The 13,951-nt window shown below is 38.9% G+C and overlaps 1 protein-coding gene across 2 annotated transcripts in view; it reads left to right on the plus strand.

Moving 5' to 3' along the window:
* Positions 1-4,714, plus strand: part of ATP6V1H (ATPase H+ transporting V1 subunit H) — a 34,633-nt gene extending 29,919 nt beyond the window's left edge. For both annotated transcript variants that reach the window (XM_015855597.3, XM_015855596.3), the window contains exon 14: positions 3,976-4,714. In XM_015855597.3, the coding sequence (XP_015711083.1) occupies positions 3,976-4,036 (61 nt within the window). In that variant the 3' untranslated portion in view covers positions 4,037-4,714. The remainder of the gene's footprint in view (positions 1-3,975) is intronic.
* Positions 4,715-13,951: the final 9,237 nt, after the last annotated feature.

A 13,951-nucleotide genomic window follows, 5' to 3' on the forward strand; every position in this document is an offset into this window, starting at 1 on the left:
CCCTAATGGGAAGGAGTATTGTTGAATTGAATTCCCTCAGGAAGTCTAAAAATGTTTAATAGAGGCTCATTGATCTTCTGTTTCATTGTAGCCTGAATGTGAGGTTGCAAAACTCTGGCATCTTTCTTCTGAAAAACAAGCAAAACCTCTCTGAAAGGAAACTGCTGAGTCAAAGTGAGCTTCCTGCAATGCTCTTGAAATAACTCAGTACAGTCTGAAGATACGTTAATCTTGCATTTCACATCATAAAGAAGCCTGTCATCCTTACAGTGAATTATGTTTTCCATAATCAGTTGTTGCATTTTAGGTTGCCAACAGATATTATTAAATTACATATATTACATTAGAGTCTCCGTTTAGGGCAGAAAAAAGAAACACTTAAAATGTATAACCTGTCTGCTTAACAGTTTGGCTTTGTTCCATCTCTTGCCATTGTATGGAATCTGTAAACGTTTGATTTTTTTTTTTTTTTTGAGATAACTTTGTTCTTAATTCAAATTAATTGGAGGCAAGATTTAAAACAAATATTGGCACATGCAACAGAATGGGCAAATTTTGCCCTTCATTTTTGCTGCATTTCATCTACTTTTTCTGTACCTGCTGAAACAGAGTCCTCAGGTTTTCCATTGTGTCATTTTGTTCCTTAAGGCAAAGGTAGATCTAACTAGACTAGAAATAGAAGCGTAACTCTATAAGAAGTACTCATTGAACTACAGAGCTTATTCCTTTAGCACATGACCTCTAGGAATCAGGTGTTAGTACCTTAAAAATTTTCCATGTATCATAGGTTGTTGTTGACAGGTTCTTTACTAAATCTGAAAATTACCTTAAGTATTTGAAGTAGGGTGTTGTGTGAATTCGGTTATCTCTGTACCCTGTGCTTAGTAAATCTGATGGTTTACGTGTTGGATCAAATCCTTGTGCCTTTTCCTAAGAGTGTAGAATTTTCTGGATAATATCTCAAGGAAGCACCAGTAGGTGTGTGGTTATTTTCCTTTCCTTTCTGGCCAGCAGTTAAAGTATAAAGCATTACATACTATCTAGACATGCTCAGTATTACTGGTATGCAGAATTTCATTTCCTTTCATCCCTTTAAATGATTTGAAAGACAAATCAATGTTATGTAATGGCTGGACAGGTGCTGTACGTGTAACCAGAGAATCTTTTCTACTTCTGGCTTGAAGTATTCTCTACAACAATACAATGCCTACTCAAGTCAAAAGGTGGCTTACAAGTAGGAAGAATTATTGATTGGGTTTGTGTCAATAGGAATACTGTGTATGTAAAGTATACTTTTGTATACCTTCAGCACGTCAACCCCATGTGTGTTGGTTAAGGAAGATCAGCTTGGCCAGATTAGAAAGGAAAAACTATTATTTATGAATTTGTGTAGTGGAAGACAATAGGTAAGAAAGGCCCAAAACTTGTCTATGTCAAATGGTAGCAGAATGTGTTTTGTCTTAGTCTGTATAATTGAGCTGATCCAGGCATGCATGAACCCCTATAAGTGGGTACCCGTATTTGTATGTCACACTGTTTCTACTTTTGCTTCTGAATTTAATCATCTGAAAGACTGTCTGTTATGCTTCTATCACTGTGAAGTTGGTCTTTTCCTGCAATTAGGAAAAAAGAAATGGCAAATTGTATTTAAAATAGATCCTATTTGTGGTCCTATTTGTGAGTTTGCAGCTTATTTTTATAAAGAACTGCTATTCCTAATTGCTTTCCACTGCAGTATGTACCTTCTAGTCTGAGCCAGATGTTTCTTTTAAATATTTTGTGGAGCTATTTGTTACCTGGCTGACAAGATCTATTCATCTTTTATCCTGCGTGATTTTATGGTGTGTGGAATGCTTGCGTTATTAAGGATAATTTTAATTCTGTGGTGTAAAGATTTAATTCTAAAACCTCAGCCTGTGTTTTAAAATTTTAGCTGAATAACAGTGTGGGATGAATCACATCTAAGATGCTTTGTGGGTAGCAGCATGAAGATGGATACCCATGCTCAGCTCAGATGAAGACTGAAGCTTACAGTAGTGTTTGATTTTATGATGTGATCAACTATGAACACTTAAAACACCTTGAGTCTTCATGTTTTATTTTAACAGGGAAAACAGGTGGCTGCTGAAGCTAGAGTAGCTTGAGTTTTAGTGGAAGGTCTGTGAGAGATGATCTGAGGCCTGGCAGAGTAACATCTCATCCTCCTAAGGCTTCACAGGAAAGTGTCATAGCTGCCTAAATCTTTACTGAGAGTGTCTTATCAATCTACCCATCACCAGGTATAGCCCATTTCAGGAGCTTTTCCTAGGTTAACCAATAAAATGCGTTTCAGAAATCATCATCAACTTGAAGAGTAACTGGTGCTTATAACAGCAGGTGGAAGGTGAATATGTCTGAATGCTTAAACCATGCTTCTCTGCCTTTTGAACAGAGATTTTATTGCTGAATACAGTGTACTGTGGTTGGGTTTTAGTATGCATCAACTATAATTCTGAGACAATATAAATCATGCAATTTGTATTGTGAAGGATTGTTTGATTGATTTTTATGCTTCTGAATAATTTCACAGGAAATTCATGTTCTAAGTGATCCACATGTGTTTCAAGAATAGATAACTTGGCAGGCTTGTGCTGTAGGCAGATCTGTGCATTTTGCTTTCAGGGCTTGAGTATGAGCAAAGACATACTAGAACTTGTACATGCACATAGATGTGTATGGGGTGGGGACCAGGGGGAAGAAAGAGCTGATAGAAATCTGATTTCTGAAGCCCTTTCATAGTTGCTGGCTGTAGTTTTTTGTTGGCTGCCATATTTCAATTACTTTAGTAGTACAGTTTTGAGTGCAGTGATCCTTTCCAACCTGAACTATTCTGTCATGATTTCTTTCTTTGCCATCAGGAGTATCTGTTTTGAGGATGGAAAACTACATAGTATGATAAAGTCATTAAAATACTGTGATCCTGCAGAAACAGCTGATGGAACTTTGAAGATGCTAAATTGTGATGCGTGGCTCAAGCATAGAAATTATTATTTTTTTTTTATTGCTAGTTAAATTTGAAGCTAGGATTGTACTTCATTGAATTTTGCTTTTCTAGCCATTTAGTCTTAAAACTGCCAAGCTCAATTCCGCAGTAGAAATTATTATGCATAGGGAATAGCAGTTCAAGAAGACATTAGACTGAAAGGTAGCTTTTAGAATACTCAGTAAAAACTGTTCTTTTTTTTCTTATGGGTTTAAATATTTTGTGAACTTGGTTTTGAATAACAGTTTTCTGAATTGCTTCTAATGCTTATCTTGTGTAGGCTAAACAGTGAAAGATGGGAAGACTTAAATGAAATTGCTCAGTGTTTTCCTTAGGATTTGTTTATTGTTGCTGAGAGGAGTGGTCAGAGTTTGTTTAATTGTTGGGAGTGCACATACAAAATAATTGATTTAATGGATTTCAAAACAAGATGAAGAAAATATTTTTCAATGAGGAAAAACTCCTCAGCGTCTTTTCATCTGTGTGAAGATTTTGCTTGCCTGTGGGTTAAACTGTCAATATTTCTACCAGCATTCTCTGTTCTTAGGTCACTGGTTTACAGGAAGATATCCTTTTAAAATAGTTTGCAATGAACTTTAGTATGCATACTTAGCAAGAAAAAAATCTGTGGGCTTAGCAGGTGTTCTGTAACAGTTCCCAGGACTAAGCATGAAGCTTGGGCCTTTTCTTTTTCTTGACAGTTTTGGTGATGTTCAATTCATACCTTATTTTCAGAGAGTTAGATGATATGTACCTAAAAAGCTTAGGTAGTCTTATTAAATAGTCAACTGAAGCTATTTGATTCAAAGCTCAAAATGTAGCGCATAAAATGCATTTAAATCTCTAAATATAAATAATGCTAAATATAAATTGTTTTTTCTTTTTGTAATCCCCGCTACCATCCTACTCCTTCCTTCCTAGAGTGTTTCTCAAACTTCTTTTTCTTGTTTCAGGGAGTACCTTGGGAAACAATTGCAGTCAGAACAACCTCAAACAGCCACTGCACGGAGCTAAGCACTTGCATCAGTGCATTACAGATTGTGCTTCTATCTGGAGTATGTTTGTCTTTTAATACCAAGAAAATAGTGAAATCTATGTTCTTCGCCTCCTACTAGTGTGTAAGCTTTCCAGCTTTCCTCCAGTGTTGTTGGCTTAGTAAAAATTTGTTCAGCTAGTTCAAATGAATATGTCTATCTTGTTATATTCTGAATATATCTGAGTAAATATGGCTAATATATTGCATTTGTTTTATGTATTTATTCTCATAATAAAGAATATTATTATTTTCATTCCATGTCAGTTAACCTAGAAAATATGTCCTGTTCTTTGAATGGGTTATCAGTGTTTTGACTTTCTGGGAAAAGCAAATATAGGTCCCTTTATGTCATCTCCAGTGAAATAAAAAGAGTTTTGATTTGGTGTTCTGTAGGGAATGTGACAGCATGAAAACTGATGATTAACAGTCCTTATATAAATACTGAGTCTCAAAATAGTGTTAATATTGTAAATAAGAGCAAATATTTGGGGGCGGTTTTGATTGGGGGATTTTTCAAGTGTAAAAGATGGGCTGGGAGATGAGAGGAGGAAACTCATCTAATGAAAACTGATGTGGCAAAAGAACTTCAATGTTAGAATTATAGACTTAAGGTCAGTGATTTTGCTCTTTAATAAAAATGGTCAGTAACAGTTGAACTTGGAATTTCACTGAGTGTTTTTGTTAGCATTTACAAATACTTTCAATAACTAGAGTTTTGATGTCATTCTAAAATCCATTGTATTTCATTGGACATTAAGTAAAATTATTTGCCTGCCAAGTTTTTATTTTAAGTTTCTAGTAGGTGGCGTGGATGATGCAAGTGTTGGCGAATTAAACATTATTGATTTGGCATACAAAAACAGTGTTGTTGCTTATGCAGGAACTTGGCTCTAGGCACTTGAAACACTAAGCAGTTAACATTCACATGATTCACTTGTAGAATGGAAAGAAATAAGAGAATGTGACTTAAAGCCATGTGGTACAAGTTTCTGAGGAAACATAGGATTCTTCAGTGGAAAACAAATTGAGGAAATTTCTTTCTCGGTCTGGATTTTTACTGTAGGTAACTAAAATTTGACCAGCAACCAAGGGTGAGAGAGTGAGTGCTTCTCTGGATGGCAATTTATAATGATTTATTGGGTTAAAAGTGAATTATATAGATGGATGATTACTGCTTACTTATATACATAAGAAATGTAGGCGTTGATAACTGAAGTTACTGTCATAAGGACTGATGATAAGGTCTGAATAGAACTCAGCTGATTTCAGGGTTCTTTGGATGAATCTTATTTCAGTACTGCATGTTCACACAGTGATTAGGAATACTGGTTGTCCAGAAAACTGCTGAAAGAGTGTGGGTCAGTGCTCTTGAAAATCAGTCTTCCCTGATTTTACACTTGAGTTGGCACCACATGGGTGTTTGGGGCATGAATGTGGCTCTCTGAGAAAGCTAAACTGCAGGATGCATTGATTACTTGGCAAGTTTTCAGTCATCTGGACCAGGTAAGAATTGGTTTGAAATGAGGCTCTTGGAATGCATGCGGAGTGGAGGTCTGGGTTCTTAGTGCCAATATAAATAAGATCCTTGTGTTACACTTCTTGCTGATGTAAGTAGAACCCAAGACTTCTTTTGACGATGCTGTAAAAGTTAATTCTGTGGTTACAGCTGTAATGTCGTGCACAAAGTGAAGGAGCATGGATGGGGAGGGGATATATCCATGCCTGCAAAAGCAGAAGTTTGTTGAGTGTGTGGTTGTCATCATGTACAAGTCTAGAAGTGGGCCACAATGATAAGAAGGCTGAAGTACCTCTCCTAGGAAGAGAAGCTGAGGGAGTGGGCTTACTTAGCTTGGAGAAGAGAAAGTTCTGGGGAGACCTCATTACAGCATAGTTTAGATGCTAGGAAGAAATTTTTTACTCGCTGGCACAGGCTGCCCAGTGAAGTTGTGGATGCACCCATCTCTGGAGGCATTCAAGGCCACTCTGGATGAGATCCCGGGCAGTTTGGTCTAGTAGTTGGCAACGCTACATGTGGCAGGGGGCTGGAACTAGACAATCTGTTTCATACTCTCCAACCTAAGCCATTCTATGACTCAAATATTCAGTCAGTGTGTGATACCTGGCACTTTCATAGAATGGCCTGGGCTGAAAAGAACCACAATGATCATCTAGTTTTAATTCTCCTGCCATGTGCAGGGTCATGAACCACTGGACCAGGCTGCCCAGAGCCACATCCAGCCTGGCCTTGAATTCCTCCAGGAATGGGGCATCCACAACCTCCTTGGGCAACCCATTCCAGTGTGTCATCACCCTCTGAATGAAAAACTTGCTCCTAATATAATACCTAACCTAAATCTCCCCTGTCTCAGCTGAATACTTTCCCTCATTTTTCTGAGAATTTTTTTGATGGGAGACATTTAAAAAGTGATGTTTCATTTACAGCCTGCCTGATGAAGTATGGATACCCTGGTACCTGTGAAACCTGTGAGCTCTGACACTTCCAGCCCTGATTTGCGTGTCCTAAGAGTTGTGATTTCAGTGAACCTGTGGCATCAATTGTACAGTAGGAAGCGGAAGGGCTTGGCTGGCTGTGGAAGAGCTTTGTGTGCAGTCTGTAATCTGAACCAGGACTGTGAAATTCCTATGCTGGAGTTGGGATTTCTTCAGGAGTCAAGAATGTGTTACCACATTCTGTAGGTCTTGAAGAGCCTTGGGATAGCAGCAACTTGTGGGTACAATAACCTACCTGTTCTTAGGCTCTCCACCTTCTGTCCTTTGACAGGCCTAAAACTGTAGGCACTGGAAGGCCTTGGATTCACAGTCAGAAACCATAGAGTTGTCCTATAGGTTTTAAACTTCGAAAGCCTTGACATTTCAACTAAGTTATGAAACTTCATACTATGTCAGTTTTTAGTCTGGTAAGTTCCAATTAGCTTTAGCTTTTAATACTGAACAGTCTATCTTAGCAGAGTTATCCATCTGTTAGCAGCTCACTTAAATTATTCATCTTCTCCCAAAATCTGGCATATGGCTTGTAGGTAAATGCTATGGTGGCTGATTTAGTACTTCAGGGCCCTGTGGTGACAGTGTGGGTACAGCTTGGTTTTGGGAAGTAAACATTGTGCCGGTGGCTTCCTTCTCTTGCTCTGGTGAGTGGAGGCTTAGAGATTACCAAAGTTGAGCTTTTATGGACCAGATGACTAGCTTACTACTAAAGTGATAAAATTTCTGCTGTTCACATTACACCTTTTCAGATCATTTTCTCTAAACATTTGGTCCATATTTGCAGTATGCAACAACTATACAAAGAACTTGAACCTGGCACCGTTCAAAGAAGAGAGGGAGAGAAGGGAAATGTGGAAGAACAGTACTGACATCTGGAGCTGAGCTATGGAGTATGCCTTAATATGCTTAGTACACGTTTATTGCTCCTGCAAGCCATTAGGGATGTAGGATGGATGAAGAATCAGCCAGATTCTGGTCTAGAAACAAGTGTTGACCAGGAGGATTGGCTCCGTGTGGACTCTGCTGCTGCACTGAAGAGAACTTTCAAAAGCACTTCCTATAAATGTTGGCACCATGTTTTCCTAACCTGCTAATATCACGGATTTTCCCAGATGAGCACAATTAGTCTCTCTGAGAGAAAACTAAATCTGCAACAAAGAGCGTTTCCATTTTTCATGAGTTATCTTGGTGTCCTTTGTGTATACATGATCTTTTTCCTGAAGGCTCTTTAGTTAGTTTGCCTTGGCTGGATTTTGTGTAGAGACGAAGCTTAAAAGTTTAGTAACTTTTTGAATGCAGTCATCAGCTGTTTTAATAAAGCCCCACACATGCAGCTCAGCTGTAATGTTGGTCAAGAAGACTGGTTTGGGGGTTGCGGCAATGCAAGTTATGACTTATTGATTCAGATACTGCAGATACTGTTACAATAAATACATAAGATACTTGAAACCAGGAGGTTTTTAATACAATTCTCTATAACTCCTGCCCCAAGATGACATGATGAACGAATGTCAGAAGATGATGATTTTGAAGACCATGTTCTTGAAGACCTTTATTCACAGTGCTTGTAAAAGAAGTATTTTGTATTCTCTGTGGTTGTGGCTCACAAGCTACAGAATCCATGGTATTAGCAGCGTGATACTTGAGAACTAATTGGTGTGTGTGGGGTTCTGTAGCCAGGCAGAATTAAGTAACATATCCTCAAATTAAATGAAAACTATGAAATGAAGTAATTAAAAATATTCCTTGTATTTTGTTTCTCATCAGTTCCCTTTTTGCTGTTTGTCAGTAATAGTGAAAGGTAAACCAGTTCTCAAGAAACATTCTGAAATGAGCTCTGCTACCACTTATGTAGTGGCTATTGATATTAATAACATATGTAGTAAAACTAAGTAGTTAAATCTTAGTTAAAATAAACTATCTACTCTGCTCAGTGCCTTGGGCTGTATTTCATTTGAAATGCCCGTGGTGTGCCAGCTCAAGCCATTTTCTTCTGCCTTGTGACTGCCTTGGATCCTACAGAAATAACTGAACTGGGAATATTCATCAGGTTAGTGGATTCCAGAAAAGATCATAGAATTACTCAGGTTGGAAAAGACCTTAAAGACCATCATGTCCAGTAAATGGAGGATGATTGCTCAAGCTGCGCTGTGACTGTTTGCAAGTTGTATGGAATAAGTTGTAAAGAATTGATATCAATGACTTTTTTCCACCTCTGTAGTTGAAATTGATTCTCCCCTTTGGAAGGGGAACAACCAATGAACTCCCTTGGAATATGTGCTGAGGCATCACTGTACTGTTCATGCTCTTCTAAAGGCATTTCACCATACTTCCATACAATGTCTTGAGGCAAATGCTGACTCCTAGGAAGGTGAAGAATTGCTTGCTGCCCCCACTTAGCCTTTTTGCTTTCTAGGAGGCTAGAAAAGAAAAAGAGGGGTTTACATGGCCTGTTTTTAGTGTACCTTGTTGCTGTCAATATACTTCCTTCTGTACTTAGATGTACAGCTTCCTCTTTCTTTTTTTCCAAGTGATTACAGGGAAACCTATTCTCTCCCCTAAGGCAAAAATACCAGGCAAGCCAGAAGTCATGTTTCTTCCTGTTGTAGTTCCATACAGCTTTTCTGGGGGTGAGAGTTGTTTCTTCTTTGGAGCTGTTATGTCTTATTATGAAAAGCTATTAGAAAGTGCAGATGAAACATGTAATTTTATGAAGTGACAAGCAAACTATTTCCTACCCAAATTGCCTGGGGCAGGAGTGAAATAGAATCAGACCTCATAAACTGTTGCTTCTGAGACTTGTTCACAACTTTATAATAGTCTTCCTGTCTTTTTGCCTGTGGGCCGAGGGAACATCATCTCATATATGTGGGGCAGGATGTGCTGGTTGGGCTCTGTAGGGACAAAACCGTCTTTCTGAGGCCCCAATGTGCTGGTTGAATTCCTGGTATCAGACTTCAACTAATTTAACTGACACCTTATATACCTGAAACACCAAGTATAACAATTCTGTTTCGCTTTCATACAGACTCCTTACCAATGATCAAAGGTTAAAGCCTTTTGCGCTGACTTTTCTCTTTGTGTGTATTTTGGGGACTACACTGCCCAACTGTGTAGCAATTCTTCTGTGTATTTCATTATCTCCTAGCTATGGTACTTTAGATTTGGTAACTGCCAAAGAAAGCTTTAGGCCTTTAAAGTGGGGTCATAGAATCCTTAGAGTTGGAAGGGACCTCTAAGGGCCATCTAGTCTAGCTCTCCTGCAATGAACAGGACCATACACAGCTAGGTCAGGTTGTCCAGGACCTTATTCAGCCTTGCCTTGAAGTTTCCAAGCACAGGGCTTGAGCCACAATACCAGGTAACTTGCTTCAGTGCCTCACTACCCTCACTGTCACCATTAAACTTCTCCACATGTTTCGAATTTGCTTACAATAAACATTACAATGGAAGAAAACATGTCCTTTCCCTAAAAATGTTGAAAAGGCAGAATGGAAATGCGTCTGGTAAACATTAAGGGGACAGATGGTGCTTTTCTCAGCATCATTTTTTTGTACAAGAAAGAGAAAAAAAAATGAAGGTTACAATATTAATGGGAGTTCCTATCTGGTATAACATAATGACACTTCTTAATTAAACCAATGCTTAGAAAAGTTATGGAATCACTGCTGTTTTAGGGTAGGATTTAAAATAAGACAAAAAGGCCATACCAAATTGATTTGTGTTCTGATGCGATTTGTCATGAAAATAGCTGGTTTTATTCTAGTTAGAGGAGGAAGGTTCCCAGTTAGCAGGCCATGAAGCCTTTATTCTTGGACAAGCAGTCACCGCTTTCTGTTGAACAGCAGAGCGCTCATTGGAAGGGCCCAGCTCTTTGATGGGGCACCATGAGTAGTGTGTGGCACTGCTGGGGATCCCTGGGCTCACCACACTGAGCACTATGCCAGCACACTTTGGGCCTCTGTGAGAGACCAGCTGTGTCTTGCTGCACTGCTGGATTGCCCACAATATAAGAATTACTCCTGATTTCATCCCTTATAAAGCATATTTCTACGATCTTGTTCCTAAGGGTGGATCCTTGCAGTGACCTCTCTTGAGGTGTGGGATTAAGACTAGACCTTTGTGTCCATAATGATGATGTAGCTCCGTGAGACAAAGGCATCCCTGAGTTTCCTCATGTATTTTTCCCAGGGCTTAACAGGTTTCCATGGTGAGCTGAGGGTCCTTGAATTTGTGGATGCAGAGAGTAGCAGATGTTGTAATTTATTTTTGTGATGATATTTTCCTATACCTGCTTACCCTTCTTTAGCAGTAACTGCCCCTACTAGACACCTCTCAAGACCATTTTGAGTAAAATCACCTAGAAACACCAAGAGCTTCTCTTTCCAGTGGGACTTAAAAGTATTGACAAGTCTGTTTTCTTCCTCAAGTCACGATGGAAAACAACAACAAAAACCCAGCCAAAAGAAAAACCACTTAAGTGCACCATAGATTTGATGTATTATCTAGAAAGTGCTGGCATGAAACTCGTGTGCGTTAGAGGGAAGTTCTTAATGAGACATGGGCTGTATGTGTTATCGGTAATGGAGCTGATACTTCCTCACACAAATATTCCTCAACAATAATCCCATGCTTGAGAAGCATGCATGCAACTAATGAATGGGTGAATAACTAGAGCCTTAGTTACCAAACTGGTAAGCTGTGTGCGCTTAAATTTGAGATAGTCTTGTGCTACCTTATTAATCATACAGCCCTCGATGTCACCGCCTTTCCTATGCTGACTCATTTCACGTCAAGTATAGCAGCTGTGCAACAGTGGGTTCTGCTTGCTCTCCCCCATCTCAGTTGTTCCTTCTGTTTGGTCTTTGCAGGCTGACAGCACAGAACACAGTCCCCTGTAACTCAATTCTTGATTACAGTAAATGAGCACCATCTGTGTTCCTGATGAAGAAAACTAGTATAATCCTGCAAAAGCTTGTCATGCTTCAGAAGGTTATTGAATGCAAGACTAGGATATATTTTGTATGTGTTTGTATTGCTAGTTTTGCTAGCATAGAGGACGAAGCTCTTCTGTTTTCTCTTGTTTCAGAGCTAAGAGGTTAATTCCTGTTTGTGCTTGGTAAGACCTAAAAGTACAGCAATCTGTTTTCCTGAACTGAAGGACTTTTCTTGCATGCATGTAGCTATGCAGCAAGACCTCACCGAGAGGCTTTGCTGTCCTCTTTTTTATCTATCTCAGTTTATATCTATCTCAGTGAATTATCTGTACAAAACAAAGCTCCTGTAGCAAAGCAGAAGCTTTCTAAGAAGGTCAGGCTGGTGCTCCCATTAGCCTTGCGGAAATGGATACCCGGTTTCAAACTGGTATTTCAAATTAAGCAGATGAGATATTTGAACATTAACATTTGCAACCTGAGCAATCAAACCACTATTTTGAGGCTTGCTGATTTTTCTATTTAGACCTAAGTTCCTTAAATAGCTTAAATGCTTCAGAGTTAATGGGAACTCTGAAATGTAATAAATAGAATGGAAATGAAATCCCACCAGGCAAACTTGATTTCATCTTATAGGGCAATATAAGTTAATCCACTTAACACCTGGATAGGAGGTGGCTCTTGTGAACACAGAATAGCTAATATAATATTGTCTTGATTTTTAATGTTGTGGTTTATTGTTTCTTCTCTGAACTTTACTGTAACATTTCATCCACATGAGTAGGAGCAGTATTGAGTGCATAGATACATATCACTTATATATCTTTTGGAGCCTAAACAGCTTTGTAACTGGGAGAAGAACTGGAGACCACTGGATGGAGAGAAGGAATTGACTCTTGGGTAGCAGTAATAAACAGAGAGGACTGGGATACTTATCTTAGCCTAAGCATTATCTGAAATGTCAGCCCTAGACACAATGGCCTACTTTTATCTCTACTTTGAGTTCAGATATGAAATGCAATCTTCTTTTGCAAATTATTTAGATTACAATAGTTTCTCTCTGCCCCAGTGGGGGCTGTTGCCCTTTTCTCTATGCAGTGCTAACAACACTGCACTTGTTGACCTGAAGGAAGGCCCGTCATCCCATATGTGCTGTACTAGCTGCAGAGCCTTGGTGGTTTAAATGTTAATTACTTCTACTTATAATTATATCTTGAGTGTGTGCAGTATTTTTTTCTTTTTCTGGGAAGCAGGCATAAAATAAATGTGATTACATTCAAGACAGTCATATTATTACACAACCTGCTTCTTTAGGTACTTAAACTACAGCATAAACAGAATTGGTTCACCACCCAGAAGTTGTGGGTGGTGACACATGTGGATTTCTTGCAATGATTTGGTAGGCAGGGGGCTGATCTCAGTATCAGGAGGGAAGAACACTTGTGATAATTTTTGGTTACAGCACCCTTTTACCTGTGAGTAGCTGACAGCTCCTTCTGCTCTTTTCACATACTATGTTAAGAAACAGCAACTTCTCCACTATTTTGGCTGACTAGGATTCAGGCTCAAGCATAACGATTTGATGCTTAACTCCTGAGCTTTGCTGGGAATCTTCACTACCCGAGGCAAACCCAACAGTGAAGGTCAGATAGGTCATAGGTGCTAAATGCTGCTTCTCTGTAGAGGAGGAGGTCTTTGCCCATAAACTGACTCTGTAAGTTACATTTTCTTGGCTTCTCAGTTGTATTTCTGATTCAAGAATTTACATCATTTCATGAGCTGAATTTCGTAGATAAGGCAAAAAAGTATATATATATGTATATATATATATTTCCTGCCAGCTTTACCGTGCCTGGTTTAAATCATCCTTCTGGGGTATATTTGCAGCAGGCTTTCAAAAAGCAAGAAGTTATGGCTGCCCAGGAAAATGGGTGGCTTTACAATATCTCAAATCCTCTGATTTTCTGCAAGAGCTGTTGGAGCGGAGATGCTGTTAGGCCATAGACAGGTTAACATCTATGGAGACAGCAGGTGTTTTTCACTGTTTGAGGAGTAGCCATCCAAAGGCAGACAGTTGCAAGTAGGAGCTCAGGTCAGAAGGGGAATTGAATCCTCTGCCATCTTTTTAGTGGTGGCTTCATTTGCATTTGCCCCCACATACATATATGTGCTGTAAAATCTGCTTATTTCAGGGCAACTACAGTGGTTGTTTTAATTCTTTTTATCTAGGTTCTCTATAAAAACAAAAACAAACAAAAACACCCCAGACCCAGAGGTTTTCTATGGCTCTTCGTTGAAGCGTTTTCCTCTATGATCTCTATTACAGCATAATATTTATTTCAAGTGCTCTGTTATTTGTTGGAGTTCCAGTCCTTTTGAAAAATGTGTATTCATGTTTTGTTGTTGTTCTATTTTTTAAAATCATTTGTTATTATGAATGAGTGCTCCAAACCT

Source organism: Coturnix japonica, chromosome 2 (assembly GCF_054131305.1).
Source record: "Coturnix japonica strain WE chromosome 2, WE-NBRP24, whole genome shotgun sequence".
Taxonomy (NCBI): domain Eukaryota; kingdom Metazoa; phylum Chordata; class Aves; order Galliformes; family Phasianidae; genus Coturnix; species Coturnix japonica.